Here is a 22,213-nt window from a genome sequence, read left to right as displayed (position 1 = left end):
GAAGCTGGCTACATACTTGACCAACCTGATTACCTTCTATGATGAGATAACTGGCTCGTGGATATGGGGAAAGTGATGGACGTGATATACCTTGACTTTAGCAAAGCTTTTGATATGGTCTCCCACAGTATTCTTGCCAGCAAGTTAAAGAAGTATGGATTGGATGAATAGACTATAAGGTGGATAAAAAGCTGGCTAGATCGTCAGTCTCAACGGGTGGTGATCAATGGCTCAATGTCTAGTTGGCAGCTGATATCAAGCACAGTGCCCAAGGGGTCAGTCCTGGCACCAGTTTTGTTCAACATCTTCATTAATGATCTGGATGATGGGATGGATTGCACCCTCAACAAGTTCGCAGATGACACTAAGCTGGGGGGGAGAGGTAGATATGCTGGAGGGTATGGATAGGGTCCAGAGTGACCTAGACAAATTGGAGGACTGCACTTAGGATGGAAGAATCCCATGCACTGCTGCAGGCTGGGGACCAACTTGCTAAGTGGTAATTCTGCAGAAAAGGACCCGGGGATTACAGTGGATGAAAAGCTGGATATGAGTTAACAGTGTGCTCTTGTTGCCAAGAAGGCTAATGGCGTATTGGGCTGTATTAGTAGGAGCACTGCCAGCAGATTGATGGAAGTGATTATTCCCCTCTATTTGGCACTGATGAGGCCACATCTGGAGGATTGCATCCAGTTTTGGACCCCCCACCACAGAAAGGATGTGGACAAACTGGAGAGAGTCCAGTGGAGGGCAACGAAAATGATTAGGAGGCTGGGGCACATAACTTATGAGGAGAGACTGAAGGAACGGGGCTTATTTAGTGTGCAGAAAAGAAGAATGAGGGGGGGATTTGCTAGCAGCCTTCAACTACCTGAAGGGGGATTCTAAAGAGGATGGTGCTAGGCTGTTCTCAGTGATGGCAGATGACAGAACAAGGAGTAGTGGTCTCAAGTTACAGTGGGGGAGTGTCACAGTCAGGGGCGGCTCTAGGTATTTTGCCACCCCAAGCATGGCAGGCAGGCTGCCTTCGGTGGCTTGCCTGCGGGAGGTCCCCGGTCCTGCGGATTCGGCGGCTTGCCTGCGGGAGGTCCGCCGAAGCTGCGGGACCAGTGGACCCTCCACAGGCATGCCACCGAAGGGAACCAGCCTGCTGCCCTCGCAGTGACCAGCAGAGCGCCCCCTGTGGCTTGCCACCCCAGGCACGCGCTTGGCATGCTGGTGCCTGGAGCCGCCCCTGGTCATAGTGTATGCACACCCCGTCCCCCTTGGGGCAGGAAAGAGTGATGATATCACCACAGTTAATCTCCCTGGCAGCCCTTGGATGACCACAAAGTCACTATGGCAGCCCTTGGACTATATGACTGGAGTCATTATGGCAGGGAAAAGTGGGGGCCACCACCAGGTTGGTGACAGCCCAAGTAGGGGGGGGACCAGCCCTGCCCAACTCCACCAGGCCCCAACCCAGGACACTAATAGCGACGGAGTGGTCTGTCACTGGGTTAGGGGAGAATCCCACCAAAACACGCTGACCTCACCCGTGGCGGGAGATACCAGTCGCTCATCCTCCCTGGGTCACTTCCAACCATAGTTCCAGATGCTGCTGTATGTGTGGTGTATGGGTCTCTGAGCTCATCAGTATGGATGGTTCTCCAGTGCTCCTTGGGCACCAGGCCTCCAATCCGACTCACACTGTCTCTGGCTCTTACAGGCAAGGGCTGTGGCAGCTCTTCAGCTGGAGCTCCAGCCAAAGGTCCTTTTCCTCCAGCAGCCAGCCCAGAATGAGCTGGGCTGCTCCCTTTTATACTGAGGCAGCAGTTGGAGCATGCCCAGCACAGCCTGGGGGCGGGACTTCTGCCACCCATAGTGTGGGGTTAGCCCTTTCTTTTCTAGTGCAGGGTATGCACACGCCGTCACAGGGAGGTCTAGGTTGGATACTAAGAAAAACTGTTTCATTAGAAGGGTGGTGAAACACTGGAATGGGTTACCTAGGGAGGTGCTGAATCTCCATTCTTGGAGGTTTTTAAGGCCCAGCTTGCAAAGCCCTGGCTGGGATGATTTAGTCGGGGTTAGTCCTGCTTTGAGCAGGGGGTTGGACTAGATGACCTCCTAAGGTCTCTTCCAACCCCAATCTTCTATGACTCTATGATTCTACGTCAGCTTTACACCAACTGAAAGCTCATCTCTCCCTAGGGAATTCTCATCTGGCTATAAACAGCCACTCTCTGGCCTCTTTGCACTGCCCAGGCGTCACACTGCCCAGTATAATTCAAAAGATACTTTGTAATTATAAAAACCTTTAAGCTTTCATAAACCAAAATATTTTAAATCTAAATAATAGTGGGTTAAAACCAATATATTGTAAATAACCATATTCTAAACCATCTGGGTAAGAGGATAATTCTAAAAGTACTTGTTACCAAACGATATAAAAAAGGGCAAAATGCCTAGAAAAAGTGCCATTCGCATTAACAGTATTATAGGAGAAAAATATTTTTTTCTGTCTTGTATATGATACTGAGTGAAAGTATTTAGAATAAAAAATTCTTCTTGCTGTTGATCTGTGTGCATCTACTTGCTGAAATGTGCTCATCAATGTCTTTTTTGGATGGTAACCATGGTAGTGACAACATGTTTCAATAGAATGTAAAATCTGTGTCTTTTCTGTCCAAGCTCTAAAAACCTGCACAGCTGCAGGAAGAATTTTCAAAACATCAGCTTGTCCTGGCACATTGTACATATTATACGCTTGAAAGACTTCTGGAACAACAAAAAAACCATATAACTATGTTAGCACAGATAGGAAAGACAGATGTTGCCTTCACCTCCACCCACAGGAATCTAACTACTAATTAAATAAGCATTTTCTGCCCAGTTGAAATGGTCACTGGGGAGCCAGCACAGTGGTGATAATGCGAGCTGACATTTATTGTAAAACCTTTTTGCGGGTGCCCAAAATTAAGCATGGATGTTGGGAAATGCAGTAAGAACTTCAGACTGAATATGGCTACAGTCTTGCCCAAGAAAGATAAACATGGTCAATAGATGTTTTCTTGCTTCTAAAAGGCATCTGATGAATCTGTGAAATGTCACCTATACTAACACTTACAGCACTGTTTAGGAGCTACTAGTTCAACTGCTTGGTGGGAAGGAGTAGAGCTTCAGCTTGGTGTACTCTGGATAGTGCTAGTGAGCATGAAGGAAGATTGAGCAAACCTGTTAATTTCACAAAATCATCTTCAGTCACAATACACTGGTGATGGACATGGCATTCACTTCTCTTCGCAGGTGAAATATTTGGATAATATCCAAAGAAAAGGGCAAGTTACGTTTCCAAATAAGTATATGCATAATATATGACAAGCATAGTGTGGGTTCATCTAGTCAAGCATTTGAGGCACCAATTGAAGACTAGCACAAATGAATCTGGATGGGGATTGTGCTACAGAGGCCCAGTAAAGCAGTTAGTGCTTTTATTTAGTGAAGAATTTTAAGTGATGAAGATCTGGTTCTATATTTGTTGCTATAGAAAGCTGGAGGTTCTGAAAGGTCATGGCCTTACTATTAAGTGCGCTACATTCCCCTCCACTTTGAAGCATGGGTCAGTGTAGAGGAAGAACGGCCTCTGAACTCACAGAAGTGGGGAGCAGAGCCAATACAGTGTGCTTCCTCTACTAGGACCCCACAAAACCCTTTGATGTGGCCATTGTATGGCTGGAGTTCTGATTTTGTGGAATTTTTGTTGCTGAATCCTAGAGACTGAGGAACAGGTCATCTGCATGATGTGATCCCTGCAAAACAGGCAGTATTTCTCTTGGATTTTCAGAGAGATATATTACTTCTTTTAGAAGCAACCTTAATTTGTGGTCTACACTATCACCTTCACACAAATGTAAAGTGCAGTGCAAGTTTGGTGGGGACAGCTAGTGGCAGTACAGCTCCTAGAGAAGCCATGAGGCTTCTAGGAGCGGGAGTGACAATGAGTTGCATAACTTCATTGTGATTGGAGTTTCCTTTGATTTTGCAGATCCTTGAGATGCATGAGGTTTGGAGGCCTCACATACTCTCTGCCTTCTCTACATTCCAGATGCCTGTCGCTCCCTTCTCCCATCTAAATAAGGGGAGCTGTGACAGTTTGCTGTATCAGAATTTGTGCTTTACAATTTTGTACTAAAACTGTTAATTTGTCTGACCTTGACATATGTCATATATATCTGATGTGAGGACTTGAGCAAGGGAAGTAGAATCTCACCTATTGTCATAAAACAGTTTTCTGTGGGATTTAATATTGACGATTGTGGCCAAATTCACCTCTGGCAGAAGTAGTTAAAGTTGAGGGAGTTGTGTCCACTTACATTAGTGGTAAACTTTGCCTAAAACCTCCATCTGACTGGAACACATCATTGCGCAAGGGGAATTCTTTGCACATTCCAGGGATTGTATATGAATATAAGAACATAAGAACAGCTATACTGGGTCAGACCAAAGGTCCATCCAGCCCAATATCCTGTCTTCGGACAGTGGCCAATGCCAGGTACGTCAGGGGGAATGAACAGAACAGGCAGTGGTGAGCTGGAGCCGGTTCGCACAAACCGGTTTTTAAATTTAGAAGCTAGTTTAGAACCGGTTGTTAAAGGGGTGGGCAATTGGAAAAGGGAGGTTTTTCTGTCATTACTTCGGCCCAGGGACCACATCTGGCCTGCGGGACTCTCCTGTCCGGCCCGCCTGAACTCCTGGCTGGGGAGGCTCCCCCAGCCCCTTCCCGACCTTCCCCCCTCTCACAGAGCCTCAGCATGCCACACCACTGGCGCCAGCGCTCTGGACAGCTCCTGGGTAGCTCTGCAGCTCCTGCCGCTTTGAGCGGTATGGTAAGGGGGTGGGGCTGTGAGCTCCAGCAGGCCGCAGGCATCCATACACGCTGCCCTGAGCAGCATGGTAAGGGGGCCAGGCTGGGAGGAGGAGTTGGATAAAGGGCAGGGAGCGGTTGGAGGGGGCGGAGGTTCTGGGGGGGCAGTCAGGGGATGGGGAGTGAGGGGGGTTGGGTAGGCAGGGGAGTCCTGGTGGTCTGTCGGGGTGGTGGTGGATGGGGTCAGGGTAGTCAGGGGACAGGAAGCGGAGTGAGTTGGGTAGGGGGTGGAGTCCTGGGGGGTAGTTAGGGTGGGGGTTTCAGGAGGGGGTGGTCAGGAGACAAGGAGCGGGGGCGGGGTTGATGGGTTGCAGGTTCTGAGGGGGGCAGTCGGGGGCAGGACATGGGGGTCAGATGGGGGGGAAATAGGCTGTTTTGGGAGGCTTGTGGGGCTTGTACTCACCGGGTGGTTCCCTACCGGTTCTTCGGCAGCACTTCGGCTGTGGGTCCTTCACTCGCTCCGGGTCTTCAGCAGCACTGAAGGACCCGCCACCAACATGCTGCCAAAGACCCGGAGCAAGTGAAGTACTGGCCGCTAAAGTGCTGTCGAAGAACGGGTAGGGAACCGGTTCCTAAGATTTTCACAGCTCATCACTGAGAACAGGTAATCATCAACAGTTCCATCCCCTGTCGCCCATTCCCGGCTTCTGGCAAACAGAGGCTGGGGACACTATCCCTGCCCATTCTAGCTAATAGACATTGGTGGACCTATCCGTGAACTTACCCAGTTCTTTTTTGAACCCTGTTATAGTCTTGGCCTTCACAACATCCTCTGGCAATGTGAGAAAAAATACAACATCCTCTGTGTGTTGTGTGCAAAAATACTTCCTTATGTTTGTTTTAAACCTGCTGCCTATTAATTTCATTTGGTAACCCCTTGTTCTTGTGTTATAAGAAGGTGTTATTTACTCTTCCTTATTTACACTCTCCACACTAGTCATGATTTTATAGACCTCTATCATATCCCCCCTCATTCATCTCTTTTTCAAGCTGAAAAGTCCTAGTCTTATTAATCTCTCCATGTATGGAAGCTGTTCCATACCATTAATCATTTTTGTTGCCCTTTTCTGCACCTTTTCCAATTCCAATATATCTTTTTTGAGATGGGGCAACCACATCTTCACATAGTATTCAAGATGTGGGTGTACCATAGATTTATATAGAGGCAGTATATTTGCTGTCTTATCTATCCCTTTCTTAATGATTCCCAACATTCTGTTAGTTTGTTTGACTGCTGCTGCACATTGTGTGAATGTTTTCAGAGAACTATGCACAATGACTCCAAGATCTCTCTTGACTAGTAACAGCTAATTTAGACCCCACCATTTTATGTATATGGTATGGGACAATTACACAGCACCCCCTGGGCACCTCTAAGAGGAAATATTTCCCCTCTTGCAAGCACAGAGTTTGAGTGTAGCAAAAACTTTTAATAAAAGAAGGAAATTAACTCAGCTTTAATTTGGGAAAACACTGCAACTCGGGTTCATAAACACAAACCCTGATCAAAAAACCCACCCCCAAGTAAGATGGGCAGTAAATTTTCCCCGGGGTCTTAAGTCCAGCAACCCAAAAGTCCCTTTAACATGCCTGTCCCTTCTCTGTACCCCACTCAGAGTTCCTATCCTTGGCCAGTGCAGCCCCAGAGATCAGAGGTTCATCCACAGATTGTGTGGAAGACAGGGGAGAGGGGGAGGTAAGCAGGCACCTTACATGCTGCACTGCTCAAGCACTCACTCATCATCCCAACGGCTGCTTGCCATGCCCCTCCACCAGCCACACTGCTGGTCACACCTCTCTGCCAGCCTCCCTGCTAGCTGCTTGCTACACGTCTCCACCAGCTGCCTGCTTGCCAAGATGTTTTCAGGGCTCAACCCCTCTCACTTAACATAGCTCTCAGTGATCTCAGCTGTTAGTCAGGGAGCCACACTGCTGGTGCACATGGGGCAGTCTTTTGCAATAGAGATACTATCCCAAAGTATGTCTAATACTTAGACCTAGTTATCAGTGATTGCAGCTCTGCAACGTGTAACAAGACTCTCAATTAGCTCTTTTATTATACCATGGAGAGAGGAAGGATCAAATGGTGTCTAGGATCCTTAAACAGGACCCATACCACCAAGTACAAATTACCTGTTTGTGACAATGTGGTTCTGGCGGGACCCAACTGAGAGTGCCAATTCAGGACCGATTGCTCAAACAGGGCAGTCACAGCCCAAGGCTCTAAGGCAAACGAAACCAGCCAGACAAAAATGACTTCAGTCTCACCCCACTGGCTAACCACAAGTCACACAAGCAATTTCCTTAGACACTCCAGTCTCCCAGTATCACCACCAGTGCCACCCATTCTAGGGATGAATGGTTATGAAAACCAACACCCCAGTAAAAGAAAAAGGTTCTCTCAATCCCAAAGGACCAAGTCCCAAACCCAGGTCAATTTAATATGTTTATTAGAGAATATTTAAATAAGGATGATACACAGAGTTTGGCATATACACATCAGATCTTACCCACAAATCACGCTGTTGCCAGTCCTTTAGAATCTAAAATCTAAAGGTTTATTCATAAAGGGAAAAAGATAGAGATGAGAGCTAGAATTGGTTAAATGGAATCAATTATGTACAGTAATGGGAAAGTTCTTAGGCTTGTAGCAGTGATGGAGTAAACTGCAGGTTCAAATCAAGTCTCTGAAGAATATCCCCCGCTGGGATGGGTCATCAGTCCCTTGTGTAGAGCTTCAGCTTGTAGCAAAGTCCCTCCAGAGGTAGGAAACAGGATTGAAGACAAAATGGAGATGAGACATCAGCCTTATATAGGCTTTTCCACGTGTAAGAACACGTCTTTGTTCTTACTGTGGAAAGTTACAGTAAAATAGAGTCTGGAGTCACATGGGCAAGTCCCTGCATACTTTGCTGAGTTACAAGGCGTATCTGCCTCCTCTCAATGAGTCAATTGTGTAACTGATGGTCCTTAATGGGCCATCAAGCAGGCTAAGCAGAGCTAACACCAACTTGTCTGGGTGTTTCCCAGAACTGCAGCACCAATTTGAAATACAGACAGTATACAGCCAATACTTATAACTTCAACTACATAATGATACAGACATACAGACATACAGACAGCATAATCATAACCAATAACCCATAACCTGATCTTAGACACCTTATATGACCCTCTTTACATAGGATTTGGTGCCACTACAGGACTTTGGTTGCAAACCATGTTCTATATGGTCCCAGTTTATATCAATAACATCACACTGTTCCCCCAACCTCTCAGCTCATTGGACTGTGGAACCCAGGTCCCCTCCTTAGTGAGTGCTGTTCAGCTGAGGGTGAGTCTCTCTGTTGGGGTATGCCAGATACAGTTTTGCTGCCTTCAGTTCACACAACAAGGAGAACAACCTTTTATTACTCCAGCCTGAATAACAAGGAGACTGGGGATCCAACACCTGCCACAAATGATCATTTGGGCAAGCAATCCCATCATGCTGAGCATCTAGGCAGGGTGGGTGTGTCCATGCAAACGAGATCAGTTTCTGAAGTCTTTTTCCACAGTTCACCACTAGATATCAAGAGAGAGCTCATCCAGACTCTACTTGCACATTTATCAATGTTGAATTTCATCTGTCATTTTGTAGCCCATTCACCCAGTTTTGTGAGATCACTTTGTAACTCTTTGCAGTCTGATTTGGATTTAACTGTCATGAGTAGTTTGGTATCATCTGCAAATTGAGTGTAGCCACCTCACTGTTTACCCCTTTTTCCAGATCATTTGTGAATATGCTGAATAGTACTGGTCCCAGTACAGACCCCTGGGGGACACTACTATTAACCCCTCTCCATTCTGAAACTGACCATTTATTCCTACCCTTTGTTTCCTATCTTTTAATCAGTTACTGATCCATGAGAACCTTCCCTCTTATCCCATGACAGCTTACTTTGCATAAGAGCCTTTGGTAAGGGACCTTGTCAAAGGCTTTTGGAAAATCTAAGTACACTGGATACACTGTATAGTACACTGGATACACTTGTACACATGCTTGTTGACCCCCTCAAAGAATTCTGGTTGATTGGTGAGGCATGATTTCCCTTTACAAAAACCATCTTGACTCTTCCCCAACAAATCATGTACATCTATGTGTCTGATAATTCTGTTCTTTATTATTCTTTCAAACATTTTGCCCGGTACTGAAGTTAGGCTTACCAGTCTGTAATTGCCAGGATCACCTCTGGAGTCTTTTTTAAAAATTGGCATCACATTAGCTGTGGTATAGAAGCTGAGGAAGGGGCAGGCTGAGCTGGGGAGGTTAGGCCTGACTACCACCCAGGCTGAGGTCTGGTAGGAAGGCCTAAGGAGGTACTGGAGCTGCAGGGAAAGGCAGCTGGTCCTACCCCTTTGCCAGTGATGAATGGCCATTACAGACTGCAGTCTGCCCCAGAGAATGGGGGCTAGATGATGACTGGCAAAATGCAAGGTGCATATAGAGGGTTGGGCGTTCCCCGGGGAGGGGAGACCCAGAGAGTGGGGACTGCCATAGGGCAGAACCACAAGATAAAGGGCACTGGGATCCGGGAGGGACACGGGGGGCCTGAAGCAGGCGAGACCCTAGCCAGCAGGAGGTGCTCCAAGGATGGAAAAGAGCTAATTCCTGGATCACTAGCAGGAGGCGCTGCGACGGTGAGTGCTCGATCTTCTATGTGAAGTTTTGAGAGACCCCTGTGTCTGTCAAAAGACCATTGAACATGGCATTTTAACTGAGATGAATAGAGTTATCCCTACTGTTAATTGCATGAAAAATAGCAAATCAGTGCTGTTTAACATGGCTTTCAGTTCTAAAGATATTCTTTGTTTTTCCTTCTTGATAGTTTTCTTTGTTTAAACAATCCCATGGAATGCCAGGAAATTATAGCAAGCTTGGCTGATCATTTTGAACAGATGAGTTTTGTTTCATATTCTGTGGAAAAAGTGTCCCATAGGCCCTTTGCTTGAAAATCTGATACTAATAATCCTCATTACTAAGAATCCAACATTTAACTGTATCCGGGTGAAAAAGACCAGGGCATTTATTAGGTTAAAAATTTTATTATCACATGCGTTTTTTGTAAATTGAAAGACATACTTTGCATTATTAAGCCCATGTATATATAGAGAGAGTGTTTAGATGTATAAGGTGTTTTGTTTGTTTTTTGTCCCATCAAGGATCATATTGACAGCTGTACATGAGTCCAAAAGTTTCACATAATTTAAAAATAGATAAGTTAACAGCTGCCTTATCTTTAATATGGAGATGCAGCCTATGAAAACTACAGGGATCCACTTGTTCTGTAGGAGTAGATGAGTAACCAGTCATTGATGTCTGAGAATTCAGCCACTGGTATCGTGTGCTCACCTGTAGTGTCCATGGACTGCACCTCTATAGCTGGAAGGTACCCACAGTCAGCTGTGTAAAATTCCACAGCCCTTTTGTCAACAGTTGGCCATTCTGAGTTGGCTTACTGTAGTCTGTTTCGTCAGTGATTGAATTGTTATAGAACATCAAAGGAATAATTGGTGAGATACTGTTTTTGAGGATTCAGATCAAGGAACCTTTAAAACAAGCACTATAACTGCCGTGTGGACATAATGGGTGTGAATTAAACTTTATTCACACCAGTGTAAATTGAGAATAATGCCACTGAAATTAATGAATTTACACTTGTATAAAACTAATCTGAATAATTGGAGAATCCAGCCTAATAGTAGAAAGGGATTATCCAGCTTTGAAAATATCAACATTAGACTGATTTTTTCCCCTTTAACATGTAAATAATATACATTACAGTTGTGTATTTGATTTTAAAATGTCTATATTTTAAAAAGAAAAGATCTTTAAACAAGAAACAAAGGCCAGTTTCACTTGTAACAAATTAGCTGAGTGAAGAAGAAATTTATTTGGAAACTTATTATTGTTTAGGAACAGTTAGTTCACTTTATACCAAATGATTAAATATAATAATACTCTACTAAAAATCGCTCTTCTAGCCAGTGCATCAAAAACTTTTTTTTGTTCAAACAATTACATTCTATTTCAGGATAAAAAGGAACTTCAAAATGTGTTCGAGCAAAGAGTATACATCTGATAGTATTAAAATCTTCCATCCATCTTTTAAAATGAAAACATAATAAAGCAAATGACATTTAACATCAAAATATCCTTCAAAATATTTATAATTCCTTTAAAATATATTAATCTTATAATTTGGTCATTGTCACTGTAGATCATTGTACTTAAATCACTAATGCACACTTCAGTTTGGTATATCAAAAAGTAGTAAATGTCATGTTTGTAAGTATTGGACCAGACTACACTTTAAAGTTTTGCTGGAATAGCTATATCAGTTAGGTGTGGAAAAAATCATACCCATGACTGATATAGTTATGCCAGGAAAAGCCCTACTGTAGATGCAGTTACACCAGCAAAAAGTCTTTGTCCTGCTATAACTTATTTCATTCTGAGGCTAGTATAACCTGTGTCTGCACAAGGAGGGTTTGTCAGTATAGCTATTCTGGCAAACGTGGTCTAAGTACAGACAAGGCCTTAATATTATCAAATTTAAATTCACTATGTACAGTATTCATTATGATCTGGAATGTCTCTTTGATTTGTAATTCATGAAATGTCTGAACGACTGTTACATTTTATTTCTTACACTTCAGAGCAACAACAAGAAAATCTCTGCTTCCCTTATGTTCATTGTATAAAAGTCATTCATTGGATGTTAGTTTTTCTTTGCTTTTAAGGGGAAAAAGGCAAACATCAAATTTGGGGGGGGAACCCTACTTTGATTTTATATATGTATATGTGTTTTTCTACATAATCTTTTTCCTGATGATACCTAAAAAGTTCTGACAAGTTAAAAAAAATAAGTTTGAATCCCTGCAACCTCAAAAAGTTCACCTCCAATAGAGGATGCAGAAGAAGGGAGATTTGGGTGTGAAACCACAGGGTTTTAGGCTCTAAGGGAACCAAACTCTCTCTCTTTGGATCTGGAGGCAGTAGTACAAGAACTCAATCCTTTATGATGCTTCCTGCTTCAGCCCTGCTAGCATAGCTCTATGACAAGCTGTGTAGCTGTTGACTTTCCTTCATCAAAGAAGCAAAAAGCATGGTTTCAAAGCAAACAGCTTGTGGGGGAAAACATGCTGTGGAGGTGCTGTTTCACTCCATACTTAGTCTACACACCCTTTCCATTTGCTTTTGTTCAATTCTGCCACAATACTTGGTTGGATGATCTGTCAGATGTTGCTTTGTGACTTTGAGCAAATTAGGTGATCTCTGCCTCAGTCCATTTAAAATGGGATACCACTTTCTTAGTTCGTGGTGGTGTTGGGATGATTTATCTTTAATGTTTATGAAGACACAGATGTTATAATGAGATCCATATAAGAGGATGAAACTCAGTATCTGAAGTGGTTATATGTAATCAGAAATGTTTGAGATATTTTCAGGCAAAAATATGGATTTTCATTCAGCTACCTTTGTAGAAGCCTTAAAAAGTTGTAGATTGCAGAAACCTGGTATGCTGCAGATAGTAAAAGTACAAATGAAACATTAAAATCAATGCCTTCAAATTCAGAATTTAGCAATGCTGAAGTTTTAGCAACAGCTACTCTGAAGCATGAAAACTGTCTTTATAAGGCATAAGGAAGAAATCAATAAACATTTTATGTTGAGTCACTTTTTTTCATCTTGGAAGGATTATATTAGGACTGAATATTAAAATACTCCAATATTTGTATTTTGAATATGATACTGAGTAAGCATGATGTTTTTAGTATGACCTAATATAAACTGGTTACAGCAGAGGGTGCTGATTTATGGCACAAAGCCATTGGGTCTGATCATCATTTTTACCTGTTTAAAAGCTTGTCTATAACCATCTGGAAGACCATTAGAAACATCATGCCAGGTGCCCCAGAAAATCCCATTGCGAACACCTTTGTATTTTTGGTGATAGTATTTGCCATTTAGGTTGGCAGACAAACATTTATCAAACCACCAGCCAGAGCTGTAGTAAGCCCCACAATTTCCTGATAGATACTTATCATTGTCTTTGTCTGGGGTAGTGAAGAATTTTTGATCATGGTTGTAATGTTTACTGAAGTGCAGGGCATCTCCGGCTGTACCACTATAGCCACTGACACTTAGACGGTACTTGAGATATTCATTGGCTACATAGAACTGTTCATATTTAGCATATTCTCGAATACCATTGAAATCTTCAAGCTCAATTCTCAGCTGCATATCCTTGCTTTTGGTCAGGAGATGAATTTTATCATTCCCCAGCCAAAACTCCCTGCTGAGATTTCCAAAGCCTTTTTTGTAGTCATTCCATGTTCTATTGAAGTTAATGCTACCATCTTGACGCATCTGTAGCACTGTCCAGCCACCTCCCATTGATTCCATGTCACAGTAAACCTCAAAGCTGCTATTTTTTGGATCTGGAATAACTCTGTAGATTCCATTACGCCTTCTACCTGCTGTATAATGATCAGCACAGTCTCTCTGCATTAGCTGTATAACTAGGGGGAAATAGATAGTATTAGTATGGACAGTCTTATTTAATTTTTTTTAGTATCTAGTAAACCACATCAAGCATTCCAGACTGTTAATGTAAAAAATTACATTTTAAACCCACAGTGTATACTCTTCAGTACTTTTAGCAGTATCTTGCCTGGAGGTTCTTTCTCCTATTTTTCTTATTTATTAATAAATGCAAAAACAATACGAATGTTTAACATTAATCTAAAAAATGCTACATAGCTCCATAAAATTGTCTTGCTGCTTATTTCTTGCATGTATATCCATAAAGAATAATGAGTTAAATTCCACAAAGCTGGTTCAAGGAGGTGCAAAACACATACCCTGAGGGTTGCATCTTGTGAGGGTGACTTAACTCTCCAGAGGTCAAGAAGTGTTTCTGCAGTCAGTTCTGGTAGGTATGGGCATCTTTTATTCCTATTAGGCTACTCCATAGGTGTCCACCACCAGGAGCCTGATGCATCTGATGGCTATGCAGCCACCCTGAAGACACTGCATTTTTGGCCAAAATTGCCCACTTTTCACTGGGCTGGCCTCTTCCCCTCTTCCCTTTTCACCCAGTGAAGTTGTTTGGTATTTGCAGCCAAAATCTGGCCCCGTTTGTACACTTTCCATTATTGGAACTCTTCTCCGTCAGCTAATGCTGGCATATTTCAGTAGTGAATTTGGCCTACTATTTCCATTCTACTATTTCAAATGCTTTTTCTCATGTATTCAACTATACCTTAATTTTCTCTTATGTATTATAGAATTTGCTCCTCTTGTGGAATGGATTCATTGTACTTTGTCATATTAATGTCTATAATTCAGTACCTTTCATGCTATAGTATGTCATATGAGAAGTTTATTTCACATCAGGACAACTTAAAGATGGCTCATTATTGGCTGTTAGTCTTGACAATGGGAATTTTTCATATGTCAGTGGTCAGTTATTTACAATACTTTAGGAAATAGGAGGAAACTAGTAATGTTGTCTTATGCCAATTCTATGATTCCTAAAAAGATGTAGCTAGAAAAGTGACAGTGCTTTCCTGTGCATGTAGAATTGCTGGCTTTGTAATAAAGAAATAATCAGTATGCTGATCCATTTACGTAACTCATCTTCCTATCAATAATTTTATACAAACATATTTTCCAGATGTTTCCTGAGGATTATAAATCCATCCGTAACCACTTACTAGTAATGATGGTGTGCTCAAGAGTTTTTACAGGTTATGCTGCAAATGACACATTCTTAGAACTTCATGTTCCACAACACAATATGTTCATTAACACAACAATATTTCATTGATGTCTTTCAGAGGAAGTGTTTTCAGTGTTGGAAACTATTTTGAGAATGTATATTCCTACTACAAATAATTTAAATGTATGGAAGTGTTTGATTACATGTTTTAATTGTATATCTCCAGTAGAAAAATACGAATATTAATAATAAGAACTGCTTGTTAAGAGGAAGTGCTGTTCTCAGGCTACAATAGGGGACTGGGAGTCAGGATTCCTGGGTTATTTAAGAAATCTGAGGAAAAACTTCAGAAAGGGAGCATTTTAAAATTATTTTCTCTGCAAAAGTTAGTAAATATTTTAGTTAAGAAATTACATAAAGAATAAATTGTCCTGTAGAACCCTAGGACTGGAAGGGTCATCTAGTTCAGTCCCCTGCACTCAGGGTAGGACTAAGTGATAAGTAGACCATCCCTCATGGATTCATTTAACCTGTTCTTAAAAATCTGTGATGACAGAGATTCCACAAGCTCCCTAGGCAATTTGTTCCAGTGCTTAACCACCCTGACAGTTAGGAAGTCTTTCCTAATATCCAACCTAAATCTCCCTTGCTGCAGTTTAAGCCCATTGCTTCTTGTCTTATCCTCAGAAGTTAAAGAGAATAATTTTTCACCCTCCTCCTTGTAACAATCTTTGATGTACTTAAAAATTATCATGTCCTCCTTCAGTCTTCTCTTCTCCAAACTAAACAAACCCAATTTTTCCTTATAAGTCATATTTTCTACACCTTTAATCAGTTTTGTTGCTCTTCTCTGGACTTTCTCTAATTTGTCCGCATCTTTCCTGAAATGGTGGCACCTAGAACTGGACACAATACTCAATAGGTTATTTTGAAGAGTTATTTTGTCAAATTAGGAGAGTAAATTCCTTCTTTAAAGTGTGAAAGAGAAATCTTATTCTTTCATTATGTTCAAATCTCAGTGTAACCTTAACTTTGTGGTTGATACTAATTCTCCCATGGAATGCACATATTTTGAATATGAGACAGAATTTAACATGAAGTTAATTACATAGAATAGGGATGCAAAATATGTTACTCAAGGATATTCTTGGATTACATAAATGACTTATTTATTCTCCTCCACTCTTGAGTTTTGTGGTCAACCCTAACTCATGAAAATAATAATAAATTGTTTTCTTTGTTTTACTTTCATCCACATATAAATTGGAGTTGTGGAAGAAGATTTTTCTGATAGATAAAACTTTCTTGTTAACATCCAGAGACTAGAGACAACAATTTCAGACATGGGTACCTAAAGTTAAGCATCTAAATCCATATGTAGGCCCTGAACTAAGGCCTCATCCAAAGCCTGTTTAAGCCAATGGGAAGACTCCCGTTTATTTCAGTGGACTTTGTATAAGATGTTAAGTAGCCTAAGTTTCAGAATAGATGTGAACAAAGAGGGCCTGTCTCAATTAGACACAGGGCCGGCACTTCCATTAGGCGATCCTAGGTGGTTGCCTAGGGTGCCAGGATTCAGGGGGTGGCATTTTGTGCGCTCTCAACGGGGCGCATGAGAGCTTCCAGTTCCGCTCCTGTCGCACCGCCGAAGAAGGACCTTCTGCCGACGTGCTGGAGAAAACAGCAGCAGGCAATTGAGCAGCTCAGTGACTGCTGCTCTCAGGGCTGGCTTTAGGCCAATTCAACCAATTCCCCTGAATCGGGCCCTGCCCCTAAGAGGGCCCTGCACCCAGCCCCAGTACCTTGTACTGCCAAGAGCCGGTGTGCTTACCGGGGTGGCCCGGCTTCCCCGGGAGCAATTTAAAGGGACCTCCCCTGCTTCTACTGCCCAGGCCTTTTAAATTGTCACCAGAGCCCCACTACTGGAGCCCTGTGATAAGGCTGCAGGGCTCTGGGGGCTATTTTAAGAGTCCGGGGTTACCGTTGCTTCTACAGCCCTGGCCCTTTAAATAGCCACTAAAGCCACACTGCTGCCGCAGGGCTCCTGTGGCTATTTAAAGGGCCGGGGTGGTAGAAGCAGGGGAGCCTCAGGCCCTTTAAATAGCCCCCAAGCCCCAGGCTGCTGCTGCTACCCTGGTGGGGGATGGAGGAGGAGGGGGCACTCACTGTACAGGGTGGGCTGTACCCCCTGTACCTTCACCCCCTGCCCGCAGCCAGCCCCTGCTGCAGCCCCTGCCCACACCAGCCACACCCCTTGCCCTGCCTGCACCAGCCCCGCACTCCCTGCCCACAGCCAGCCCGTCTCCAGTCAGCCTCGCACCCCCTGACTTGCCTGCAGCCAGCCCCTGCCACATCCGCTGCCCGCAGCCATCCTGTCTCCAGCCAGCCCCTGCCACACCCCCTGCCCTGTCTCCAGCCAACCTCTGCCGCACCCCCCTGCCTCAAGCCAGCCAGTCCTGCACTACTCTGTCACCAGCCCTGCCAACCCCTGCCACACACCCTTGAGGCCCTGCCTGAAGCCAGCCAGCCCACCCCACACACACCTGTCTCCAGCCAGCCCCGCACCCCTTGCCCTGCCTGCAGCCAGCCCCTACCTCCAGTCAGCCCCTGCCCTGCCTCCAGCCAGCCCCATGTCCACTGGTGCCATGCAGTTCCCAGGGCAGTAACTCTGCACACCTGTTTCAATAAGGGGGGCAGAGAGCAGCTGGGACCCACACATGTGCACAGCGTAGGGTGACCAGACAGCAAGTGTGAAAAATAGGGACGGGGGCGGGGGATAATAGGTGCCTACGTAAGAAAAAGACCCAAAAATCGGAACTGTCCCTATAAAATCGGGATATCTGGTCACCCTAGCACACCCCCAGGGAGTGGGGGGGACCCACACATGTAAAACAGAGCTCATTTCTAGTTCAAGCCCATCTTTTTAAAAAAGAACTTTACGGAGGGTTAACATACATAGGTATTTTCCCAGACATGTCAGGGTTTTTGGTTCTTAAATTTCCATCTGGGAGGAAAATATGGATGTATGGTAACCCTATTGGTACAAAAAATACATACTGTGGTACATCCTTAAATCAGAACTTTTTAATAGGGAACCAGTTGCTAAGGAATGAAAGGCTTTTATATATATATATTTTGTCCATCCATAGTCCCCTCATACGTTTCATATATCCCCTCCCAGGCCTCTGGTAGAGGACCCGAGGTTGAGGAAGACACATACCACCCATAGGGGTGAGAGGGGAATTTTTTTTTTTTATTTTTTTTAGTCATCCCTGCTGGGGCCCTGCCGAAAATGTTTGAATTGGGCCCCGCACTTCTTAAAGCCAGCCCTGACTGCTGTCGCCTGTGGCATTTCGGCTGAGGGTCCTTCTTTGGCGGCGTGACAGGAGTGGAACCAGAAGCTCCCGCACGCCCCGTGGCGAGCGCACAAAATGCCGCCTCCCGAATTTTGCCTAGGGCGCCAGAAACTCTGGCACTGCTCCTGATTAGACACCTTCTATGGATCCAACCCTATTCCTATTTAAGTCAATAATAGTTTTGCCATTGACTTCTCTGAAGTCAGGATTCGTTCCTATGAGCGAAAACTAGTTATTGTCATCCTTTCTAGTTTCATAATGCATTTACATTTTCATTATCACTGTTGGACTGTTTGTTATATATAAATACTATGTACAGTAACTCCTCACTTAGTAATCCCGGTTATCATTGTTCGTGATGTTGCCGATCAATTATAGAACATGCTCGTTTAAAGTTGTGCCTGCTTTGTCCACTGCTTGCAGAAAGAGCAGCCCATTGGAACTAGCTGGTGGAGATTTGGAACCAGGGTGGTCCAGCAGCACCCCATCAGCATCCCGCTCCCCTAAGTTCCCTGAGCAGCAGCACAGCCCTGCGGGGCAGTTCAGCTGTCCTCCCCCCCCCCCCGCAATGTGCTGCTCCTGCCCTCTGCCTTGGAGCTGCTCCCAGGAGCCTTCTGGTTGCAGTGCAAGGGGGTGGGTGGAAGAGAGGTGCTAATGTCAGGGTGTCCCTCTCCCCTCCATTCCTTTACTCCATTTCCATGGGGGAGGGGAATGGGAGGGACACAATAGGGCTCAAGACGGAGGGCAGGAAGCAGATGCCGTCTCAACTTGCTGATCTGCTTAAAAAGGCAATGTACTTAGAGTGGGGATCAGCGTACTTAAAGGGGAAATGCATGTCTCTCTCTCTCTCACACACACAGTGTGTTTCTCTATTTCTCTCTGCCATGCTGTCTCCCCTCCCTCCATTCATGCTGCCTTGTAGAGTGTGAGGCTACATTAACAACAATGTGGTAACCATTGAGGGCTCAGCCAAGTGCTAGTTCATCATTTAGCAGTAAGGCATTCCCTGGGAAATATCCCATCCTCTTGCACCCTCTGACTTCACCACCTCAACCAAGCTTCACAATCATCATTGCTGCGTACAGTATAAATTGTTTGTTTTAAAAAAACATATACTCTGTGTGTGTGTGTGTGTGTGTGTGTGTGTGTGTCTATAGAAATGAAATAGTCTTTTGTCTGGTGAAATTTTTTTTCCCCCTGGAACCTAATCCTTCCCATTTACATTAATTTTTATGGGGAAATTGGATTCACTTAACATCGTTTAACTTAAAGTAGCATTTTTCAGGAACATAACTACAACGTTAAGCGAGGAGTTACTATAGTAGTATTTTTACCTGCCTGGATTAAGACTGTAGGTTGAACATTACTTTGCATCAGTTACCCTTTCTGCATGTGTTATAGTAACACAAGAATATAGATCTATTAAGACTAGACTGGCTTGTGCTAGTGACCAAAACCTGATATTTCAGAAAAAGGTGGTGATGAGGAGAATTTAGAATGCACCTACCCAATCATGGAGAGTTGTACATGATGGGTAGGAAAAGTTCCTTCCTGACCTCTCCCTATCTTATACCTGAAGCATGACATTTGATTACTGGTATCTAATAAAGACATTGTTATAACGTAAAGTTGTTCATGTGTCCTGTTTGTGTTTTTGCTGATCTTGTGTTTCAGAATTTCAAAGCATAGCAGTGCATTCATTGTACTATCTGCAGTTTTCTCTGATATTCTTTAAATAGACTAGTATTGCAGATGGAAGTGAAAGAGGGCAGGTCCTGCAGGTATGACTTCTGGTAGACAAAAGAGCTGTCTAATTTAATACGTCATACTTTTTTTAGCTTGGAGGATTGGCAAGCAGTTTCGTGCTCAAAAATTTAGTGCAGTGACCTGTCATTGTTTTAATCACTAGAGAACTCTTTTATTATGTATGGTATCTGGATGGCAGAATACACTGGCAACTTTTTGTGAATGCCTCTTACTTCTAAAGATCCTTTAATGTAATATCAAAATTTTAGTTACATACAGACAACATTAAAAATTAAAATGTTAATCATATTAGTTTGGCAAAAGTAAACATTAACATGATATAATCTACCAATTCCATTTATTTTTTCTTTTAATAATCATAACAGGATTTTTTAAAAAGTAACAAAAGTCCCTCATAACATGGTATTTAAAAGGAAATAAATCCCCAAGTTCCCACATTAGTGTCTCATTTTACATTGTTTATATATTAGATTCTTGCCAATATTCCACTATTGCTAAAAGAGTGCTGCGTGTGCCTTCCATTTGAGAAGCATTAATACCAATTAGATTTTTCGCCAAGCTATGGTAGATAATGATTTTGTTATCCATCTATACAACTTACACCTTTCATTAGATTCCTTTGTTGTTAGCTAACACTTTCCAGACCATTTAAAAACAATTCCAGGATATTTTGAGATGTTTGTTTTTTCAGTCTTTCATTATCAAAGTCAGATAGTAAAACTATTGAAATCTTTTAGGGCCAGATCTTTCTCATTCCCTTCCCCTAATCCCTCAAAAATGTGAAAAAACATTTAAGCCAAAAACAGTTGTTCAGTTTTCAGTGTAATGTAGAATTAAAATTGATATTTTCCTTTGGAATACAGCGTAAAATAAAATTTGAATATATAAAGGAATTTCATTTCCATCTTAATGTTTGGGCTCTGAATTCCTATGACAGGAGTATGCGAATATGAGTAAATACAGCATGCATATTTGCTGAACAAATGTTAAAATAATTGTTCCCTTTGGAGGGCTACATTTTAAGTACTATGTTAGAGCCAAATCCTGAGAAGTACTGAGTACCCGCAACTTCCATGGAAGTTGAAAGCACTTAGTATCTTCCAGCAAGTCCTTTCTGGACACAATAAGAGTGAATTTTATAATACTTTTTAATTTGTGAAGATGAAAGCAAAGGTATTTGTGGTAAAATGTTTAAATTGTTCTATTAAATAATTCTACAGAAAATCTATAAATATAGCTTTACATACCAGGACTTGATTGTATGACTGGACACTTAGAAGAACATCTGTCGTCCAAATTTTTCAAAAAAGATGTCAGATTTGCTACTTTGCTGTCGACATAATTATGTACATTGTCCATGTTTATGAGGCTTCTTTTTTCCACATTACCCTGCAGTGACTGGATCTGATTCTTTGCATTCTTCAAGCTGACTGATAGTTTATTAACTTTGCTCTGTAATTCCTTTACTCTATTATCTTGTATCTTACTGTTTTCTGTGGGGACTTCTCTATTAGGTGCCAGGAATTCAGTGCTGTCTCTTTCTTGGTTGTCGTCTGCCTGCAACTTGCAATCTTGACAAGATTTCTTCAGTTTGTTTACTTCATCTTTAAGATTTTGTACTTCTTTGAGAGTCTTCTCTATCAGTCTGAACTGCTTAGGTAGCTGGATGGTCATCGGAGGCAGGTTTATCTGATATGGACATTCCTCTCCTTCTTCACATTTCCCATTGGTTTTGAGCTTTATAGGACAAGCATCAATAGCTTTTCCTTCTTTAAAACCTTCTGTATGTTCATCTACAAGTGCAGAAGCATTTGTAAAAGCAAGCAGAGCTGTCTTAAACAAGACTAAGTAAATGAGCTTCTTCATCTTTGCAGTGAAACTAGCTCAATGAGGAAGTATGTAAAACTGGAACAACTTCTTATAAAGGCAGCCAGCAGCCTGTGTGTTAACAGATAAACTGCCTTCACTGTTCTCAGATGTGGGTGGGAATTCTTGCATCACAACAAGTTTTAGTGATATTAATAGCAGAGCAAAGTAGATAGTCCTTGGCAAAAGTAGCTTATGCATAATAACACAAGCAAAATGATAATATTCATGTGCACAGATAGAGTATGAAGTTTATTTTGAGGTCTTATTTATTTTACTTTGATTTTTGTTTTGAAAACAACAGATATCTAAAGCAAGAAAATATTTTATGATATTCTATATGTCATGGTACAATTCCCCACTCTGAACCTTAGCGTCCAAAAGATGGGGTACCAGCATGAATTCCTCTAAGCTTAATTACCAGCTTGGAACCTGTAGTGCTGCCATCAACCAGGAATTCCAGTGCCTGGTACACTCTGGTCCCCCCAAAACCTTGCCCAGGGAACCCCAAGACCCAGGCCCTCTGGATCTTAACACAAGAAAAGTAAACCCTT

At 42.8% G+C, this 22,213-nt stretch overlaps 2 protein-coding genes across 3 annotated transcripts in view; one reads left to right on the top strand and one right to left on the bottom strand.

The window, feature by feature from the left end:
- Nucleotides 1-22,213, top strand: part of CCDC146 (coiled-coil domain containing 146) — a 121,454-nt gene that overhangs the window by 26,719 nt on the left and 72,522 nt on the right. The window lies entirely within an intron of this gene.
- FGL2 (fibrinogen like 2) lies at nucleotides 10,818-21,747 on the bottom strand. The gene is made up of 2 exons (XM_032778863.2): nucleotides 21,041-21,747; nucleotides 10,818-13,468 (listed from the first exon to the last, which is right to left on the bottom strand). The coding sequence occupies exons 1-2, from the start codon at nucleotides 21,657-21,659 to the stop codon at nucleotides 12,762-12,764; spliced, it is 1,326 nt and encodes a 441-aa protein (XP_032634754.1). The 5' UTR covers nucleotides 21,660-21,747; the 3' UTR covers nucleotides 10,818-12,761.

The sequence above is a fragment of the Chelonoidis abingdonii genome, chromosome 1 (genome assembly GCF_003597395.2).
Source record: "Chelonoidis abingdonii isolate Lonesome George chromosome 1, CheloAbing_2.0, whole genome shotgun sequence".
Taxonomy (NCBI): Eukaryota; Metazoa; Chordata; order Testudines; family Testudinidae; genus Chelonoidis; species Chelonoidis abingdonii.
The sequence above is the reverse complement of the archived record's forward strand: the minus strand, read 5'-3'. Positions and strand labels throughout refer to the sequence as shown.